The 19,097-nt window shown below is 41.1% G+C and overlaps 1 protein-coding gene across 6 annotated transcripts in view; it reads right to left on the bottom strand.

Moving 5' to 3' along the window:
* Positions 1 to 165: 165 nt before the first annotated feature.
* LOC119553017 (capon-like protein) overlaps positions 166 to 19,097 on the bottom strand; it is a 50,902-nt gene continuing 31,970 nt past the window's right edge. For 2 of the 6 annotated variants that reach the window (XM_037863065.1, XM_037863066.1), the window contains exons 3-10: positions 16,332 to 16,403; positions 15,598 to 15,693; positions 15,359 to 15,526; positions 8,422 to 8,626; positions 5,651 to 5,763; positions 4,425 to 4,595; positions 4,232 to 4,354; positions 2,281 to 3,980 (exon numbers count right to left, since the gene is read on the bottom strand). In XM_037863065.1, the coding sequence (XP_037718993.1) occupies positions 2,928 to 3,980; positions 4,232 to 4,354; positions 4,425 to 4,595; positions 5,651 to 5,763; positions 8,422 to 8,626; positions 15,359 to 15,526; positions 15,598 to 15,693; positions 16,332 to 16,403 (2,001 nt within the window). In that variant the 3' untranslated portion in view covers positions 2,281 to 2,927. Of the gene's footprint in view, positions 1,891 to 2,280; positions 3,981 to 4,231; positions 4,355 to 4,424; positions 4,596 to 5,650; positions 5,764 to 8,421; positions 8,627 to 8,816; positions 10,301 to 13,605; positions 13,705 to 15,358; positions 15,527 to 15,597; positions 15,694 to 16,331; positions 16,404 to 19,097 lie in introns of those variants that run through there. The other 4 variants (XM_037863068.1, XM_037863067.1, XM_037863063.1 and 1 more) reach the window with 4 other exon arrangements.

The following is a 19,097-nucleotide window of genomic DNA, read 5'->3' as shown; positions in this document are numbered from 1 at the left end:
CTCGCACATCCTCGCATATCCTTGCATATCCGTGCCCATGTCCTGCATGTCCTGCCCCTGCTGATATGCAATGCCTTTCTATTACATGCAAAGCGCGTTAAATTAATTGAACTGTAAAGTGTCAGCGGCAGGAGCCAGGATAAGGACATCTAGCAGCCCAGCATGTTGCATTTAATTTTTATTATTTTCACTTTATTCTATTGCGTTGAACCGGCGAGCAACTAATATTAATTCAACTTGGGTAAAGTAGCTTATAAAAAAGTTTTCCTATTTGTCGCAAATGTTCATGGAATGCATATATGCAAGTGTTTATATGTGTGTGTGATGTGACGTGTGCGTGTGTTTGTGTGGCCTGGTTTTTATGCTTAGTACAAATTTCAGTTTCAGTCTCAAAAATCGTTTGCATAAATTAACTAAAACCATTTTACGTAAATTAATTTGTGTTTTTTTCCTTGCATCTATAAATTTCGTACCTAAATGGCAAAAATGCCATAAAATCGTTTTGGAAAACCGTCTTTTCATTGTGATGCCGGGGCAATAAACGGAAAAGCTACCAAATAATGCAATAAAAACACGACAGAGTTTTTGATGATGATTGAAAACCATTTGGGCGGCTTTAACTCCACTCAAATTTGAATTGCAAAATTTCGCTTTCACCCCTCGAAACGATTGAAATGATGATTGTCACAGTGTTTTTGCATGTGTTTCTGCAGATTCAACTAACCTTAAGTTATCTGGTTTTACTAACCCTAACTTAACCCATCAAAGTGAAAGTACAATCTGCTGTACAACACCTTCGTTGCTGGCTAACTAGTGTCTAGCAACCCCGTTTTTTATAGCCAGCAAATCCCCATAAATTTCGAGTAAATCGCTTATACGCCACGTATGCCGCAAGTTCGGTTTGCACTTCCCCACGGAAGTTGACTTAAATTTATAGAGTTACCCGAATAAAACGGGAAAAAAGGAAGGAAAAGGGACCGCCAAGCGTAAAAGTAGAATCGATTTATGCATAAAAACGGTGAAGCTGGCAAAAATTTATGAATATCAAACATTTTGATCTTTTTGGTCCTGGAAAAGCCACCGCCTGCGTCTCCTGCTTTTCCTGCATTTCCGGTTTTTCCCGTTTTCCCTGCTTTTTGCCGTTGTTTGCTTAGCTTAATAACCAGTTTTTCTCGTACACGAAAAGTTGGTCAAGTTAAGCAGTACATGCTCTTTTGCCTTCTGGCTTCTGGCAGTAGGTGTGTGTGTTTTTGGCTGGCCGGGCTACGTGGCGTATGATTAATGTGCGTGGCTTGTACGCCTAATGAATTGGCCACATAGAACTATCTCACGATAACTGGCCCAAAATACTACCATTCAGTTAATACTTAAATACACATTGAGCTTACTTCTGTTGCCCGCTAATTGACTTATATCCTATGCCTGTTGCATGGCAACTCAATGATGAGCATGTCGTTCGTTCCGCTTCGTTTGGGTTAATTTGGTCCTTTAGTCTATTGGTCGTCCTAGGCCTAGGGGGAATTTATCAAGCCTACACTTAGGGCTATGCTAAAAACTCACTTAACAGCTAATAAACGCACACATTACGCACAAAATGCGGGGGCAACCTCAGAACGTTGTCACTTTGCCCAGCCGCATGCCGAGCAATTTACGACGCTTTTTGGCGCTCAGCTTTGTCCAAATGGTGCTGCTGCCCTCCACCAGCAGAAATTCATCGCATAAATCATCCGTCTCCTTGGTCTGGATGACGCCCCCGCCATAGAAATGATCCTCCTGGTACTTCTCCGAACGTGAGTCGCCGGATACAAAGCCGCTTTCCGGTCGGGACAAGGAGGCGGTGTGCCAGGGAAGCTGCTGGAACCATCGGGCCACTTTCGCCGTCGACGAGAGCTGCGGGAAATGGAAAATCGGTGGAAACGCGGGGCGAGTAAGTAAAGTCAGTGTGTAAATTTATGCAAATGAGTTATGTGCGCAAATTGCTGCCCACCAGCGGAATAAAAAAGTATACAGAAAACCAACTACCGAGTGGAGTGAAAAATGGCGACACTTGTTTTTGCTGCTGCTTTTCCTTCAGCCGACGGCAGCGTTTTTCATTTATCCAGGGGGCGAAATTTATACACTGACCGTGGTCCCACGGGGCGGATACTTAATGCGCTTAAAAGTATGCTGCATGTTTTTGTCGGAAAAGTCATTAGGGAAATTGCCCAGCCGGGCGTTAACTTTCAATTATTAACGACAATATATAAGTATATTTAAAAGGGGATAGAAAGGGAACCCCACTTGTTTGTACATAATTATTCGATTTTTATTATTATTTCTTTGTTGTCTGCCTGTACTTGAAATTGCAATTTACATTTACATATAACTCTTGGCCTGGCAAACTAATTAATGCAACTTTTGCAGGGAAAAGCCTATGCGGGTCACGCATAAATTCAATTAAAATACAACAATTTACAAAAATAACAGTATCGAACTTAAACAGTTTAGTTTAGACTAGACTCATTAGCTTAAACACTAGGCGTAGGTATAGATATAGATTTCATTTAGGGGAGAGAAAATACTTTCAAACGATTTATGGCGAACTTGAGTAAGTTACTTCGTTGCTGATATGCTAAGATTATGTTTCACAAATACTTTTACCTAAGTAAACCAAACTCGAACGAGTTGTGAACTTTGACTTTGGCACACTTTTGAGCTAGAGGCTAATGCTAAGTAGATATATAATATATATTTTACACTTATTAAGACGTTGAGCTGGGCAAATAATTGGCACATTACAGGCCAGCAATGCTAGGACACCTAAAATGCAAAACTAAAGTAGGGGCTTTTCTCCTAAATTAATACTGTTCCACCCACTCATTCACTCGATCCAGCCACTCGCTCTTTCCCTTTCTCTCTCTCTGGATGGTTTAACCTATGACCTGGTCCTATTTGGTGGTATGCCTGGCCCAGGTGGTCCGCTGCACCTGGCTCATCATCTGGCTGCGATTTGGAACCTTCTCGCTGGTGCTCCGGGTGATGAAACTGGGCGTGGCCGATAGCTTCCTCTGGTGACCCGCCTCATCGGTGACCCTCAGCAAAACCGTATTGAATCGTGTCTCCCGACTGCTGCTACCATTGCTGTTGCCATTATTGTTCTGATTCTGGTTGGGATGCTGGCTGCCATTGCTGCTCCCGGCACTTATGTTGTTATTGCTGCTCCTCAGCCGCGGTGAGGAGGGCGAGTCCAGGGTGGAGGAACTGCGACTGGTGTCCCTAGTGCTAGTGGATCCCCCACAGGCCAGCCCAGCCAGATTGCCATTCGACACAGCCGCCTTGAGTTGCTCCTCCAGGTTATTCAGATTCTGCTCGATGCTCAGGCGGATGTCCTCATTTAAAGAGGAGCTCCCGGCAAAGGAGTTCCTATTCATGGAGCCTAGTGGTGAGGGCGTCAGCGTTCCCGTGGCCGCCGGCGAGGTGAGGAAATTGAATCCTCCAGCTCCTGCGCCGGCATTGTTATTCGGCGTGGCCGGTGTGCAGGACAAGGGATTCACATAGAAGAAGGAGTTGTGCCCGGAGGCCGTGGGCGTCTGCTGACTCTGGCCAGGATTGGCATTCAGATTCAGGGACTGCAAGCGATTCAGCAGCTCCTGATTCACCTGGAACAGATCCTTGGACAGGGCATCCTGTTGCTGCTGCTGCTGTTGCTGTTGCAATTGATTGCTGATACTCTGGAGGGCACTCATCGAGGGATATGGACTACTGCCCCCCGCCATGGGAGGGGGCGTGGCCGGATTGGGCACCGCCGACTGCGATTGTTGTTGCTGCTGCTGCTGTTGCAAGTTCTGGAGATGCTGGCTCTGCTGATTGAGACCACTTAGCTGATGACTCAGCGAGGTCAACTGCTGATTGATGCTGCCCAAATTGCTGATCTGCTGATTGATCGTGGCCAGATTGTTGTTGTTGCTGGTGGCCTGCAGCAGCATTTGCAGCTGCGATTGCTAATCGAAGGGGGGCGAAAGGTCACAGGGCATTAAGTTCCACAGTTCTCTCAATCACGAAGAACAACAACGAGAACACACTATACTATAAACACTCGTGCAAAAACAAATGGCAGCCAAGATAAAACAGAAAACAAATAACATGCAACATGAACGCACAGATAGGATAGGCTCAAATTTACGATCGCATAACTCAAAAGCTTATAGAGCATATAGTAGGTAGTATATAGTATTTAGGGCAAGACCCTCACCTGTGGCGCCATTCCAATATTGGCCGACGTGAGACCCGCACTCTGCTGTTCGTTGTAGGCCCCCAGGGAAGCCAGGTGCTCCAGAAGCTCCCGGTTCTGCTGCAGCAGTTGTTGGGTGCGCGCCTGCAATGGGATATTATCCAAAAGTTAGCATGATATCATGATGATTTCCTTGGGGAGTTGGGGCACCCACCTGAGCCTCGATGCGCGCATTGGTCTCCGAGATGAGCTGCTCCCGCACCAGCATCAGCTGGCCCAGAGCCTGGCGCGTTTGCAGAGCCTGTGCCTCCAGCTGATCCTTCAGCTGGGTGATCTCAGAACGCGGAGAGGAGGGTGAGACTGGAGACTTGTCGTCCACATCGCACTGCAAGGAGATAGATATGATACAAAATAATATATTAATAATATAAAATACATTTCGTTAAGGGGGGATTATAGTTATAATAAACATTTTAAATTTTAGAAAAAAAATTCTTTCATTTAGTACATTTTCTTTATTAGAATAAAATATATTAAAGATTGGATAATGTTTCTAGTTGATAAAAAAAATATTAAAATAAATAAATTCATGTTTCTTATATTCTAGTTGAATATTTTGTAAGTATTAATGTATATTTATACAGAAAGACATCTAAACTTTGAGGACTAAGAAAAACTGTGGACTATAGAAAATTGTTTAATTACTTCTTATTTTAGACAACAAATTTGTCACAGCACTATTTAAATTTCAACTGGCTTAAAATAAGGTCATACACTCAATTAAATGGTGCATGTTGTCTAGAAGAACAAAGACGGTTCAAATGTGTTTTTGAAAATATAATAAACATTTTAATACATTTTAAGAAAACGTCTGGCAATTCTAGACAGTTTTTGCTAAATGTATTTATGAGTCTAAACTTTCGATTAATAGCCGCATTTCAGTGTCGCCTTTTTGAAGCCATAAAAATTTTAAACTTGTCTCCGACATACGGAATGTCATTAGAATATTTTATTGTAAAATGGCTATTAAAATGACACATTTAACAATCAAAACTGGGCAATTTTGCCCCTTTACAACCGAAATGTCTTTCTTTTATTCGCCGTCTAGCCTTGACAGTTCTCAGGGGCAACTGGAAATGTTATTGAATCCGAATATTATTGTTTCCCAAAATGTTTACCCTCTTCTGACCGCGTTGTTAGGTAAACAAATGGGAAATATTATTTTATACATTATGACCTAAACAGAAACACCAGCGATGGGGCCACATTGTATTTGATTTCATTTTCGGAGATTTCGGCTAATTAAAATTCGCCAGCGCCGGCATTTTAATTGCCCAAGGAGGATATGGCTGTGATTTCGGTTATTATTGGCGGGCCATTGGGCAGAATGATTATGATTATGATGGACATAAGTTACTCATATGTGGGTACTATACTCACCAGCAGGCTGTTCGATTTGCGTAGACTCGAATGCGATGGCATTAGCTCCAAGTGGCTGGGGCGCTGCGGCTGCGTGTGGTTCAGGTTCAGATCGGGTGTTATGGCCAAGTGCTCTATAAATAAGTAGAGGAGAATCGGATTTGCGAATTAGCTACCTGACTAGCTGGCTGGTTGGTAATCAAGTGGGCCGTGTAAGGCCGCCTGGGCCGACCGCCCCCCAATTTGTCAAGGTCGCGGGACACCCACGCGGCCCACCTGGCGGCCACTTTCGCGCTTAATTTCCCATTAATTACACCGTCTAGAGTTCAATTTTTTTGTTTTGATTATGCTCGCCTGTCCAATTAATAATGCTACAATTATCTAGAACCTCGCACGATCTCTATGAAGATAATCGAATAGGATAATGAAGATTGGGGCGTGCAAAGTTCGTCTGAAATTTCAGTTTGATTTGTTGGCAAATATTTAAAAAATTTCTTCTCAGAACCCAGGGATCGTGCGCCTTAAATGTGTATTTATTTTTATATAGCCAGTCAGTTTCGTTTCGCACCTGAGGCACGTGTTAATTGCCAATGAAGTGCTTCGAGTGCTGTAAAAATCCTTCACAGCATGTAAATTAATTTGGCGTTTCATATGGTTTTGGCAAATAATTGTTGGAATTCGCCTGCCTATGCACTGCAAAAAATATTGAACAAGGATTCCTCCCCCATCTGAAACACATGTTCTTTTTGGCTAAATTTAGACCACCATCTTTTGTATAATTTTTACAACCCAAATGACCCATTTCGCGGAACACATCATACTCAATTAGAAAGCTCGGCAAAACAGCTGCAAAGCTATTCTGTGACATGGAACAACAATTAGTAATCCAAATGTTCAGTTTTTGCCTATATCCAATCTATATTATATTGGCTGTTGGATATATTTTTGCAATTCGGCTAGCCAAAGACAATAAACGAGGTGTTGATTAACGTAATGGCGTGCTTATTACATATAAGACCAGCGGTCGCGGTCGAAAATAATAAACAATTTGTTTCTATATATATATACAGTTATATATGTATATACAGTTTTGGGGCTTAATTCTAATTTGTTTAGTGCTATTTAGTAAAATAAAGAAAAGTTTACATTGTTAAACAATCCAACAAAATAAAGATTTGCATATAAGGGTGACCTATTCTGAAGTTAAAATAGTTTCTTAAATAAATAAAATCCTTAAAACAAAAGTTACACAGTTAAAGGAAATTAAGCTTAGTATATAAGGATTTACTTTTTTGAAGTTCAACAAGTTCTTTAAATAATTGAAATCCTCGAGTATCTCTGAACGAAGGGAAAAACTAAGATTTCCTAAGGGAATTTCCCAACCCACTGTTAATAATAGCATACTTTTTGGCGCCTAGGCTAGGGTATTCAACTTTGAACCTCCCTAAACTGATATTCCCAATCTCAGAGGCATTTCGCCCAGACATAGACAAACACCCGTGCTCATAATTCATTATTTCTGTGCCGAATCGCTGGTTTGGCTACTCAAAAGTCAGCCAGCGCAGGCGGGAAATTACTATATAGCGAAAATTACAAGACCACAGACTCTGTGGATGAGATATTGGGATAAATAAATTATTTTTGGCACACTTCAGGGCACTCGCCCACACATTTTATGCCAATCCACCACGTGTGTGTTACGTAGTCTCGAGTGTCGCCTGGTAACAAATGCGGCTTCGGTTTTCCCCGAATGATGCCATGGTTATGATGAAATCTATCAGCAAATAATCCATCTCCGATAAGTAGCTACCTAGCGCACCACCACCTTTCCACTTGCTCGTTATTTATATTTATATTCTCAGAATTTCTTGCGAATGATGTCGCTGGTGGGTTTTAGACAAAAGATTGCAAAAAGAATTGCTTTTCTCGTGAGTTTCTTTAATATTTTGCTTTTTTCCATCTTATTTTTGGCAGCAGCAACGCGTTGATGACGTCAAACTACGCCTTGCCTGTGTAAAAGTGACTGGGGGGGGGGCTTTGGCAAGATGGAAAACCGCACGAAGATTATTGAAAATTGAAGCAATATGTGGAAATTGCTTAACAGCGACGAAGTGTATGTCGAAAGCTTCTGCCTCTGTTCTCGGTACTTTTATTTTTATTTTTATTTTATTTTTTAATATTTCCTTCTCATATGCGCAGTCATCTTTTGTATTGTATTTTTTTCTCTAGCAGGGTGTATTGCAAATTGTGTGTATACAGGAATATATGTACAGCACGTCTGCAGTTGCATTTTGTATATTTACGGAAATAAGGAGAAGAAAACAGTGTAAAATGTTAAACCAAATAAACAAGTTGCGATAATACACTATCCTTTTCCAAATAATAAACTATAACCCAATAAACATCTTTCGATTTCCAATGAAAATTAAACTTTTTTGCTGCCAATGTTAAAGACCTAGCCATTAAAATCACTCCCTTTGCTGGACAAACCACCCCGGGAGAATAAAATGCAATTTAAATGCAAATTCAAATGCCGTGCTCGCCGCATCGAACTGAATTCGAAATTAAAGGGCAGCCATTTGCATGGGAATGCAGAAATGAATAGAAAACTAATGCGACCAGTGGCCAGGCTCCAGAGTATCCAGATTCTGGGGGAATCAACCAGGAAGCAGCTGACGGCGACGACAGCCAGGGATTTTCATTTATTTATTGGCCAGGCAGCGACCCAACGTGGATTTTCTCCCCATTTTTTCCCATTTTCCAAGCGTGTGAATTATTTTCACGACACTCACCTTTCTTGGGCGTCTCGATGTCGCCGCCACCGCGTTCTCCATCTTCGCTCAGCTGCTGCTCGCTGATTTGCTCCACATCCAGGAGCTCCAAGGAGGATATGTCGGAGCGTTCGTCATTGGGTTCCAGGGAATTCTTATGAAGATTAAATTTGTGGCACACTTCAAAGGCTTGGCCCACGGTGCGAACGATGCGCATGGCCTGGGACTGCAAGAGGCGTAGAAGAGAAAGGGGATTAAGTTAATTGCATTATGGTGGCATCAAACAGGAGCCCAACCCCCAACCCCCAACCCCCTTAAGACATAGCCCGCCCCTCCCATTGACAGCAATTAAGCCGCCACTGAAAAGTGCACATTGCATATTACGCATACGCCCCGTTTGCCGCAATTGAACCCACCTCCGGATCGCTCGTCGCACAGCCGCAGGAAATTGCATCCTTTGTGCGATTATTGCATAAATTATCACAGTCCTCTCCCGTTGCTAAGCCCCCTCTGGCGCGCTCTAGGGGGGAGCTGCGACGCCTCTGCCTCGCCAATCGCTGTTCGTTGAGGATGAGTGGTAGTATTTGGTCTCCGGCTATGATGGGCTCCCTGAAGGATAGCTTCTTGCGTGGCTTATCGGTTTTGGGTCGTTCCAGCATAATGCTGCCGTTGGCACTGCCCCCTCCACCGCCGCCACTGCTCAGACTAGAGCTGCTCTGCTGATCGCTGAGACTTTTGCGCCTTTGCAGCTGATGACGCTGCTCGGATCGCTGGTGCAGCAGATGAGCTCTTCGCAGGGCCTCTGGCGAAGCCTCATAATGATCGCCGGGTAGACGTTTCAGCTTCAGTCGGGCCTTCAGGACATCTCCATTGGTTTGGCCTGCAGAGGATGAGGAATTGCTAACCTTATGACTGGACTTGGCCACAGGTTGCTCTTTCTTTATGATATACACCGTATTCTCATCGTCATTGAAAAGTATGTGTTTAGGCTTGTGATCTATATAGGTATCGTCTATGAAGCGAGGTGGCTGACTTATGGGTCCACCTCCTGTTAAAGGAACCATTTCCCTTTCCACACAACCTATGAGTTCCCTTATATCCAAGCTTTTGTTCCTGGACAAATGCTTCTGTTTCTTTTTGTGTGAGGGAACTGGGGATTGCGGTGGCTTGTTCTTGAGCTCCAGATGCTTATCCCCAACCAGGATATCCCGGATGAGGCCTCCCCCGCTGCGGAAGATGTTCTTGTGATAGTGCACCTCCGAGGACTTTTCCACCGAAGATACAGAGGCCTGCTGATCCACCGGCTGATTGGGGCTTTGATTCTGATTCTGGACCTTGGCCATGTTGACCTTGCTGCGACTCCGCGACCAGGGGAGAAAGTCAAAGGCCTTGGTGATGGGACTTCTGGGAACGTGGGCGGAGCTATCCGCGAGATGCGGATGGCGCTGCTTGTGCGGAGCAGCCATGACGAGGGTCTTCTCGTGCTTCATGGCCACCAGCAGCCTGGCCAGAGTTCGCTGATCTGCGAAAAGTATCCGCAATCCGCAATCCGCAATCGGCAATCGGCTATCCGCAAGGTCGTTAGCTCGCCAATTTGTCACTGCTCACTTCAAAGTTCAATGCTGTTCGCTGCTCACTGTTTTTCGCCGTTTTCAATCGGCCAATTAGTTGGCTATTAATTTCATAATTGCTTAGGGTTCTCTGGGTGGCTCCCTTGATCCAGGTTGTTCACACACAGCCGCCGATGCGCCATTTTTCACACCTGCCAGGTGCTATATATATTGTTTATGTTTCTCTTTCGCCCCTGGGCTGTTGTTTTTGCTGCTGCTGCTGCTGCTGCTGTTTCTTTTGCGCGTTTGTATTATTTTTGTATCGAATTATTTGCAACTCTTCATGTTGACTACATATTGGAAAAATATATATATTTTTCGGTTATTTTCCGAATATTTCTGCCGCCTGCATGCCCGTTATTTCTCGCTTTCACCCCTCAGCAAAAAAAAAATGAAAACTGTCAATCTGATGTGGGTATTGTTATGGTTCGCCATCAGGCGAAATTTATGTCAATCAGCAAGCGAATGATTTGCATGGGTTTGCTGTCAGTGAATCAGCGTGGTAGTTGCATTTTCATAAGCATTGAAATTTCGAAGGCCTCGCGTTGTAAATATTTTTAAAGGAATATTAAGCTCTGGTTTTATTTTATCGACCTATTTTTCCTTTAGCGTTAGCATGCCAATAAACTCTGCCAATTTTTGGGTAAGTCTGTTTATACAATTTTGAAATAATTGGGTTACAAAATGTTTTTTGTTATTTTCCGATTAGCAAATATCAAAAAATTATTATTAATATTTTGATTTTTTTCTTGTTTTTTGTGTATTTTTGTTACGTCAGTTCTAAACTAATATGTGACCTAGATACATACAAATAATTTAAAGGTAAACAACTTCTGTATGTTTATAAGTTAAATGAATGTTTTATACCAAATTAATGGCGCTTCAATCATATTAGGATATGTTTTTGGAAGTTTTTAGGTTCAGAAGGTTCTTGTTGAAAACTTAAATGAGCTAAGACAAAATCTCTCTTTAATACACAACTTAAACTGGTTATTTATATTTATCATACTCTCTAATTCTCAATTTTCTGAGCATTTAAAAGTTAATGAATTAAATGAAATAAGAAATAGGTCCCATATTTAACTGATAACCATTCCTATATATTCTCAGCATACAAAATTTAAATAAATCATTGCACAAGAAAAAACATCCCCAAAATTGCGGAACACTTTCCCACTACTAATTAGGGTTAGGCTGGCGAATAACTTTGTGGTTTCCCCTTTCAGGGGACTCTCGGGCAGAACTTGGCCAGCACTCAAGCACTTTGAAGGGCTACTTCAGTGGCGGCAGGTTGAGCACTCGCCCGAACGACATTAACAACACATCAATTTGAATTATTTTGACAAGCAATGACAGCACTTGTTGCGCAAGTTGGCTAACAAAATGGGAGAGTGAGGGAAAGCATGCTTGAAGCATGCTTACAACATGTTCACTTTTTGAGTATTTTGGGATAGGCAACTAACTCAACTATTTAACAGTTCTTTCAAAGTGCTTTTACAAGTGGCGTCGAATCGTCTCACTCGGCCATTTTATCAGCCAGTTCAACGTTCCAGCGTTGCGCATACGCCACGTGCGCCCAGAAAATCCGTCCTAACAAAGGTGCCAACTGATTGTCTATCTCAACTGAGTCTCCACAAATATTTATATCTCCCTCGTGTGGCTTGTGCAATTTCGCATAAATCAAATTGAAAACTATAAAAAGTAAACGGATAAAGTGTGTGGCAATTTACATTCGTTACAGCAAAGCCGAAATGAAAACTTAAATAAATAAGAACGAGAGGGAAAAGAAAATTGCGTGGCATTTCGTGGAAAACTACTTGAAAATTTATGGCGTTAAGAATGACTTTGTTAGCTTTGTTTTATGTATTTATTTGAATTTTAATTTTCATTCTACTCTGCAGCCCAGCAATCAAATCTGGCTGTTTGTTTGTTGTTCTTGTCCCCGCGCTGTCATAAGGGAAAATTTGTACAGGAAAATCTTTTGTGTCTGGTGGGTTCTGGCTTTTTAGCACCGTTTTTAATGGCACTGGCACTGGCATTGCCCCTGGCATCTGGCCGGTGTTTACAGTGGCCATAAGTCGTCGGTGGTCACGATGCCACATTCGCAGCATTCGCTGTTTACCGCAGAAGCCACTTCCGCAGCTGCAGTTCACCACTGGTGACCACAGTTGGCCACTGGGCAAACTGCAGATCGTAAATTCTGCACATTGTCACGTGGTCAGGATGGGTGTTATAAGGCCGCCCCTGCTAATGAAGTTCTCATCAGTCATGCAGGCTGCGGCACTTGAGAATTCAATTTAAATTTTTGCCTTAAAACACACAACCACAACCGAAGAATATAAAGTATTTAAATATTTAAGTTCCCCTCTCGAATAAAACGAAACACCTGCCCGCACTACCTGCCTCTTTTTCCTCTGCATTGTTCGATTTCAGAAATACTTTAAAGTAGGCTATAAAAATAATGGATCTATTTTGGCTTGAAGTACAGAAAATAAAATTAAATCAAATAAAACACAAAACAAAGCGAAACGAAACGAAACGAATGTCGAAGAGGGCAGGCAACCATTTTTGGCAATATGAAAATTGCTACGAGGAGGGGTTTTTGCGGTTTTTCCCGAGGCCTTGGCTTTGCCAGGTAAATGAGAAATATTTTCCCATTTCCTATGAACTATTCGAAAAACTTGAGAACAAAGTTATGTCCATGAAAATATTTCTACCAATATCTTATGTTTATTTGGCATTTTTCAGCTGTCAAATTAGCTTTAGCTTGTGTTTATCGTATATATATTGATATATAGATATAAATAAATAAGCTTAGCAGAAACAAGTCGTAAATATTTCAACCATAATATCACGTGTGCGTTCCAGTTATTGACCATAATTCTATTTATTTATGCCAGCCTCCTCCTTATTTCCGTGGACCCCCCCTGGCGGCGAGTAGCTCATTAACAATTAATATGCATAAACAGTGGATCTTGTGTACGTCACCGAGATAAGTTTGGCCAAAAAATGAATGAATTTACTGTGCCCCAAGGCAGCACACACAAAATGGTTCTTTCACAAAAAAACAAAAAAAATGGGGAAGTGAAAACACTCTAATTTCTGGTTTACTAAAGTCGTATTACTGTCCGCACTTTGCAAACTTTTTTCAAGTGGTTTGTGCTGCGGCTTTTCTCTGGTAATTAATTTTCCAGTCAATTTTCTGCTCTCGTGGCTCATTATTCAATCCTTAGCATTGTTTAAAAGTATTAAAGTTGTTCTTTTTTGTACTGGCCACAAGCATTTAATGGCGTCAGCAGTCCAAATGGCTAGAAAAACCCAATGACAAAACACTTTTGTGATTCGATTTTTTTCTTTCACATGTTGAAACATTTAATTTAATTTCTCGCCTCGCTGGGAATGATGATCTATGGGTGCGTTGGCATATTTTCTGAATTTATTTATTTTGCTGATAGCAGATGAACTTGAGTTTTATTTATCGTAGGCGTTGTTTTGCAGGTGGCAGAAATATCAAACTAAATTAAATTAAATTATTCTGTTTGGTTTCTTTTTCAGTGTGATTGGTTTGAGAACACTTCACTTCACGGACACTCACGCACACGTTGCATAATTCTTGGTTATTGGTTCTGTATCTTTGTATCTTTTGATCGCCACACGTCCGCAAAGGCGCGCCGTCTAGAACGCACTGGACAAAGACCGAAATGAGAGAGGAGATGGCCAATCGATCTGCTAGCCGGCTAAATGGAAAAGCTTTTCCCAGAGCTTTTTTCCGCTTTTCCGCTCAGCTGTTGGCACGATCTTTGGCTACATGCTGCATTTGTTTTGGTTCGGCTTGCCTTTCCAACGAAGATATATACTTATAATATAGATATAAGCCCCCTGAAGCCGGTTCAACTTGGCGAATGCGTGATTGCAGCTACTGTTGTGACGTCATTGCTTTGTGTTTCGCGGAAGTAAACAAAGTGGGCTCTTTGCATGTTTCGGCCATTTTCCGTTTGGGTTTCTTTGGCTTTTCTTGGCTCTCCTGCTTAGCCATTAATCATATATCTTTCATCGCTTTGTCTGGCCATGTTTGTGTTCATTTCGCTTCCAAATTGCGTTGCATTTGGTTGCTTCTTGTATGACTTGTATAACTAATGCCCGAATGATACTTGTATATCCCATGCCTCAGGTGCAACGCAGCTTTCCGCTGACGCACACGGCGTATGCGCGATTTTCAACACGTGCAGGCGCCGTGTGGCAGATAAAGCCCCCTATAAGTTCCACACCCCTTAACCTTAATTCCTTATGTCACTTGTCAGACATTTCGACAGGCCACAAACATTGACTTCTGCCTTCTGATGTATTGGAATTTTTTCCCCCGAAATCCACTTGGTAATTAGATGAGAAAAAATAGAAATGCCAACTTGACATTGTCTACCGACTGAAGTTGAAGGCCAGACAATTATAAAAAGAAATGGTATTTTAAAAATATAAATTTGAAACATTTGTGACTTGGAATTAATCAAAAACCGCATTGGGTACGAAATCAAAGGCGAATGCATTTCCCCCCGGGCGACCAAAACGACAAAGTAAAATCTGATTTATTTATTTGGCAAATCTCGGCAATAGCTTAATGGGGGCTATGTCGCCTATGAGAACGGGAGAATCTGGTCCATATAACACGGAAATGGATGTGCCGGCTGGCCGAACGACTGATGGACAGTTGCGCCTTACTTTTCGCCGGGTTTGTTTAGATCCATTCCCAGGCGCTGTAATGGCCAATGAAAAATTGGTCTAGACTCAACCGAATTGACAATGAAAAATAACCATGGAATCATTGGTTCAATAAACAGAAACCAAATGGGAAACATTATAAGGAAAGTGACTCAGCTAAGGATTAAAAATAAATGTTCTTTAAATAGGATTTCCACTTGGTCGATAAGTCGCTGTACCTAGAAAAACCTCTTTTCTCATTTATACTATTTAATTCAAACAGCATTTTGATCCCCATTCTAAGTAAATTACCCCTTTGTACAAAAATTAGCTTTTACAGCTAATTCTATAATATTGGATACCAGATCAAATAGATCGCAATATTGGCCCATCTAATAAACTGCACTTCGCTCTTTATGACGTGCATATTTTTTTGTTTATTTGCTAGTTGTTTTCGTTTCGGTTTTCCAATGCTGGATACTCGCCAAAATTATGCATACGAGTAGACATTTTGCACAAGACCAGAGTTTATATTTTTAGACATGGAATGGGTAATGTCAAGTAAGTCACATGTAGCCTGCATTATGCGAATTGCGGTCATAAACATTTCATTGGCCGAAGTAAAAGGCAAACATTCGAATTTGGAATCTCACCTTTTTGTGACTTTTGAAGACGGAACACTTGAACGTATCCGTGCTGGCATCGCGCGCTATATAGCTGAATATCTTGAGATCGCTGCTGTCGTGGGACACGTAGAATATTCTATAGATGGGATGATTGAGCAACTCGATTTCCTCGGGGTCATTGGTCCAGTTCTTTTTCTAAACAATAAATAAGTAAATTAGTTTTGAGATAAATAGATATCATAGTGTATAGACCGGCATTGACTTACTTTTCGACGACGCTTTTTGAGCACAACGCGTACGCCATTTACCGATATGTGGATGGTGACCTTTCGCTTCTTCAGATTCTGCACTTTGCACTCGTACTGTGGGTGGGAAAAATATCTACATAAGTTTTCTGGTTTTTAGAAGCTATATGAAAGGAAGCCAAAGTGGGGCCACGTAATTCCAGAATTTTCAATTAACATCTGACTGCCAGTGACGGCTCGCCTAATGGCAAAGACATGACAATAACAAGCGCCAAATTTACCACGTCTCGCCTAACAGACAGGGCTAATACACAATAACCACCCACGAGAACTCACACACACGACCAAGTCGACAGGGCTAACACGGTTTAAGCCAGGGCACGCACGACTTCTCCGAACGGAACGAAGGAAAAGGGAATGAATAAACAAGCCTCGTTACTTTTTATGCTACTAGAATGGTTTTTCTTTTTAGCCAGCTTCCCTTTTGCCTTTTGGCCATATAGGGGAATTTAAGGGAACTGTAATCAAAGTATGTGACGCTGGCAAACAGGGAGTGCTGCCTGCTTTTTGGGGATGGAAGATTGGGAAATTTAAAACCGCCTTCAGCCCGGATAAAAATAAAAGTTTCTTTAATTGGCAGCCGGAGATGCGAGTATCCTACGCTCTGGGATGTGGGCGAGGAAATCTGTTAACTTTTCAACTCGCCGGGATTCGAAATTCATTTGCGTACCACGCGGCGTATGCTTAATACTCACCCTTATGCGCCGCATGGCCTGGACGATCTCGGCTCGAGTGTTGGGTCGTGGCACCTCCTCCCAGCCAACAAACTGCAATGGAAAAATGTAAATTATTGGTTTTTGTTGATTGCTCAATTAAAAAAATTAACAATTTAGTTGCAGCACAAATTGTGCCTTTACGAATTCCCCAAAATATATGCCAAAAATGTGCTGCAACAAAATAAATTTAAATACATGTAGTAACCACAAGCGTTTCTGTTGCCAACAGCCTCGACACAGTAAGCTGCATTCCTATTTTTAGTTGGTTTTATTTTCTAAATTTAAGCGACGATCTGCCCTTTGCCAAGTTCTTCAAGGGGAACGCAGATGATCCATCAATTACCAAACTAAAACCTATTTTTCATCTCGCCGTCAGTCAACAAAATATAAAACTTGGTGGATTTGTGAAAATTTATGGCCAAAAATGAATGCAAACTGCGGCGACAGCAATTGTATGAAAATAAAAATTGCATTTTTGATGCACAATATTTGTCTTGTTTGCATTTTTGTTGTTTTTTTTTTTCCATTTTGTATTTGTTTTACGGCGAATGCAGCTCAAGGATAACAAATGCGTAGATATGGACCTAGATTTGAGAATTTTATTACAGTGACAACAACAATTTAAATGCAAAATGACATGACAACAACCACAATATGGCGAGAGTGAAAGAGACGCTGATGATGCCATCGTCGACTGACAGTGACAAAATGTGCAGGAGATAGCTGCCACGCCCCCATCGCCCCCCCAAATTCCACCATTTATATACGAACGTGTATGTGCGAATACACACTTTACACTTTTCCGAACAATAAAAGTAAATATACTGTGAAGAGGGTTCATTTTTCGCCTCGCCGCATATCCTTTTGGAGAAAGAATTTTAAAATATTTCTCCAGAAAGGGGGTATCTATTTATAGGATCCATATGTCTATTCTCTATGATCTATGTCAAATTATGGTAAACAAATCGAAAGTTTTTGCGCCACATTGCGTTTGTGTTTCTGCGAATGCTAATTCATGGGATGATTAATGTTCTGCCTTGTGGATATAAGGGATATGGCGTGTGCCGAATCCATATTTTTCTCAAATCAAGCCAAAAATAGCCCAAGTCAAATGTTGGATTTCAGCAGAAAATAGATTTTCGCATATTAATTCAGAAAATTATTAGAAAAAAGAAGAAAAACGTAGGTAAGGCCAGCGGTAATTGATTTCCACCTACAGCCTGATGAAGGCCATGTGCCCTAAATGTCTGGAAAGCAGTTCATTAGTCAGAACGGCAAATGTTTACTTCTCCCGAATACACTTATAATCATATAGGATTATGCAGATGTTAAAAAATATTTCTGAAGTATACAACCAACGTTGTCAGGACATATAAATAGATATTTGCATGCCATTACCATTGAAAAGGTTATGAAACGGGGCTTTAAATTTAACACAAAAGCCATCCGGCAGTAAGCCCATAAAAAGCCATTTACAAAGCGGAAAGCAGCCGAAGATGTAGCAGAAAATAAGGAAAAAGAAAGGGGAGTGAAATGGTGATGGTGGAAAAAGGAAAAAAGGCTGAAGCGAAACTCTCACTCTCGCCCACAAATATTTGGATTGCATTAAATTCATGCAAACACAAAGGATAAAGGATACACAGGGCGCTTATCCTCTCCAGCTAGACAAATCCCCGCGCAAATAAAATAAAGAAAACCAACTTCAGACTCCCTCTGAGCTGGCAAAACGTTTCGCTCACTCTTTTTCCTCGCTTTCCCCATTTCCCTATTTCCCATTTCCCTTTCCGATTTCCCCGCCCAATGCCATTCGCATCCTTTTTTTCACTTAAAAACCATTTCAGTGCGACGGCTCTATGCAAATAGCCGCTGGACTTTGTTCGTCGCTTCGTTTAAATTCATTTACTTTGATTAAAACCCTGGCCAAGAGTGGACCCACCCACTGGAGTAGTAAACTTTTATATTTCTTTCCAGGGGGCTAGACGCCTTTACGCACAGCCGAGTTAATACTGTATTTTAAGCCATAACTTTACCTGTGTACACAACAAAATATGTGGATTCGTTTCAACCATTTGCACTGCTAAATTTTTAATATTTTATGGCAAAAAATCTGTGTTTTTTCGACGTTATTCTGTCAAACAAAAAGCCACATACAAAAAAAATACTGTTTTGTTCAACTAACAACTTATTGATTTAAAAAAAAAAAAAAATTTCGTCGAATTTTGGAATTTTTTTACAAGGGGTCACATCACAATTTTTTTGTAAAATTGGGTCCAAAATTAAAATTTTCAGGCTTAAACGTTAATCGATGTGTAATTTTCTTACGAATTCAACGACATATCACATTCTATTTTTGGACAACTGGGTACAATATTACGAATAAAATACTGTTCATTTTTTGTGCCAAATTGGGATGTAGGACTTTATAAAAAATCTGAAATTCTTAACTGTGTATTTCGTCAAAATTATTTAGATAAATAGAAAAATAGAATAGAAAAATGATAAATTAGTGATATTTACTATAAGTTTAAGCACCGTTTTTTTTATTTTATAGTAGTAATTATATTCCCTCCATATTGTAATTTATGCTTTTTTAATATTTCGTGTTTGCTTTAAATATTTATTTAAATTGGCAAAGTACGGTGTTGTTTTCTTTATAAACATCTAGTTGTTTAAGACTTTTTTTCTCTGTGTAAACATTTTAGGGCTTCAAAGGTTTATGACCCGCATTACGTTTATTGGTCAATG

Source organism: Drosophila subpulchrella, chromosome 3L (assembly GCF_014743375.2).
Source record: "Drosophila subpulchrella strain 33 F10 #4 breed RU33 chromosome 3L, RU_Dsub_v1.1 Primary Assembly, whole genome shotgun sequence".
Lineage (NCBI taxonomy): Eukaryota > Metazoa > Arthropoda > Insecta > Diptera > Drosophilidae > Drosophila > Drosophila subpulchrella.
The sequence above is the reverse complement of the archived record's forward strand: the minus strand, read 5'-3'. Positions and strand labels throughout refer to the sequence as shown.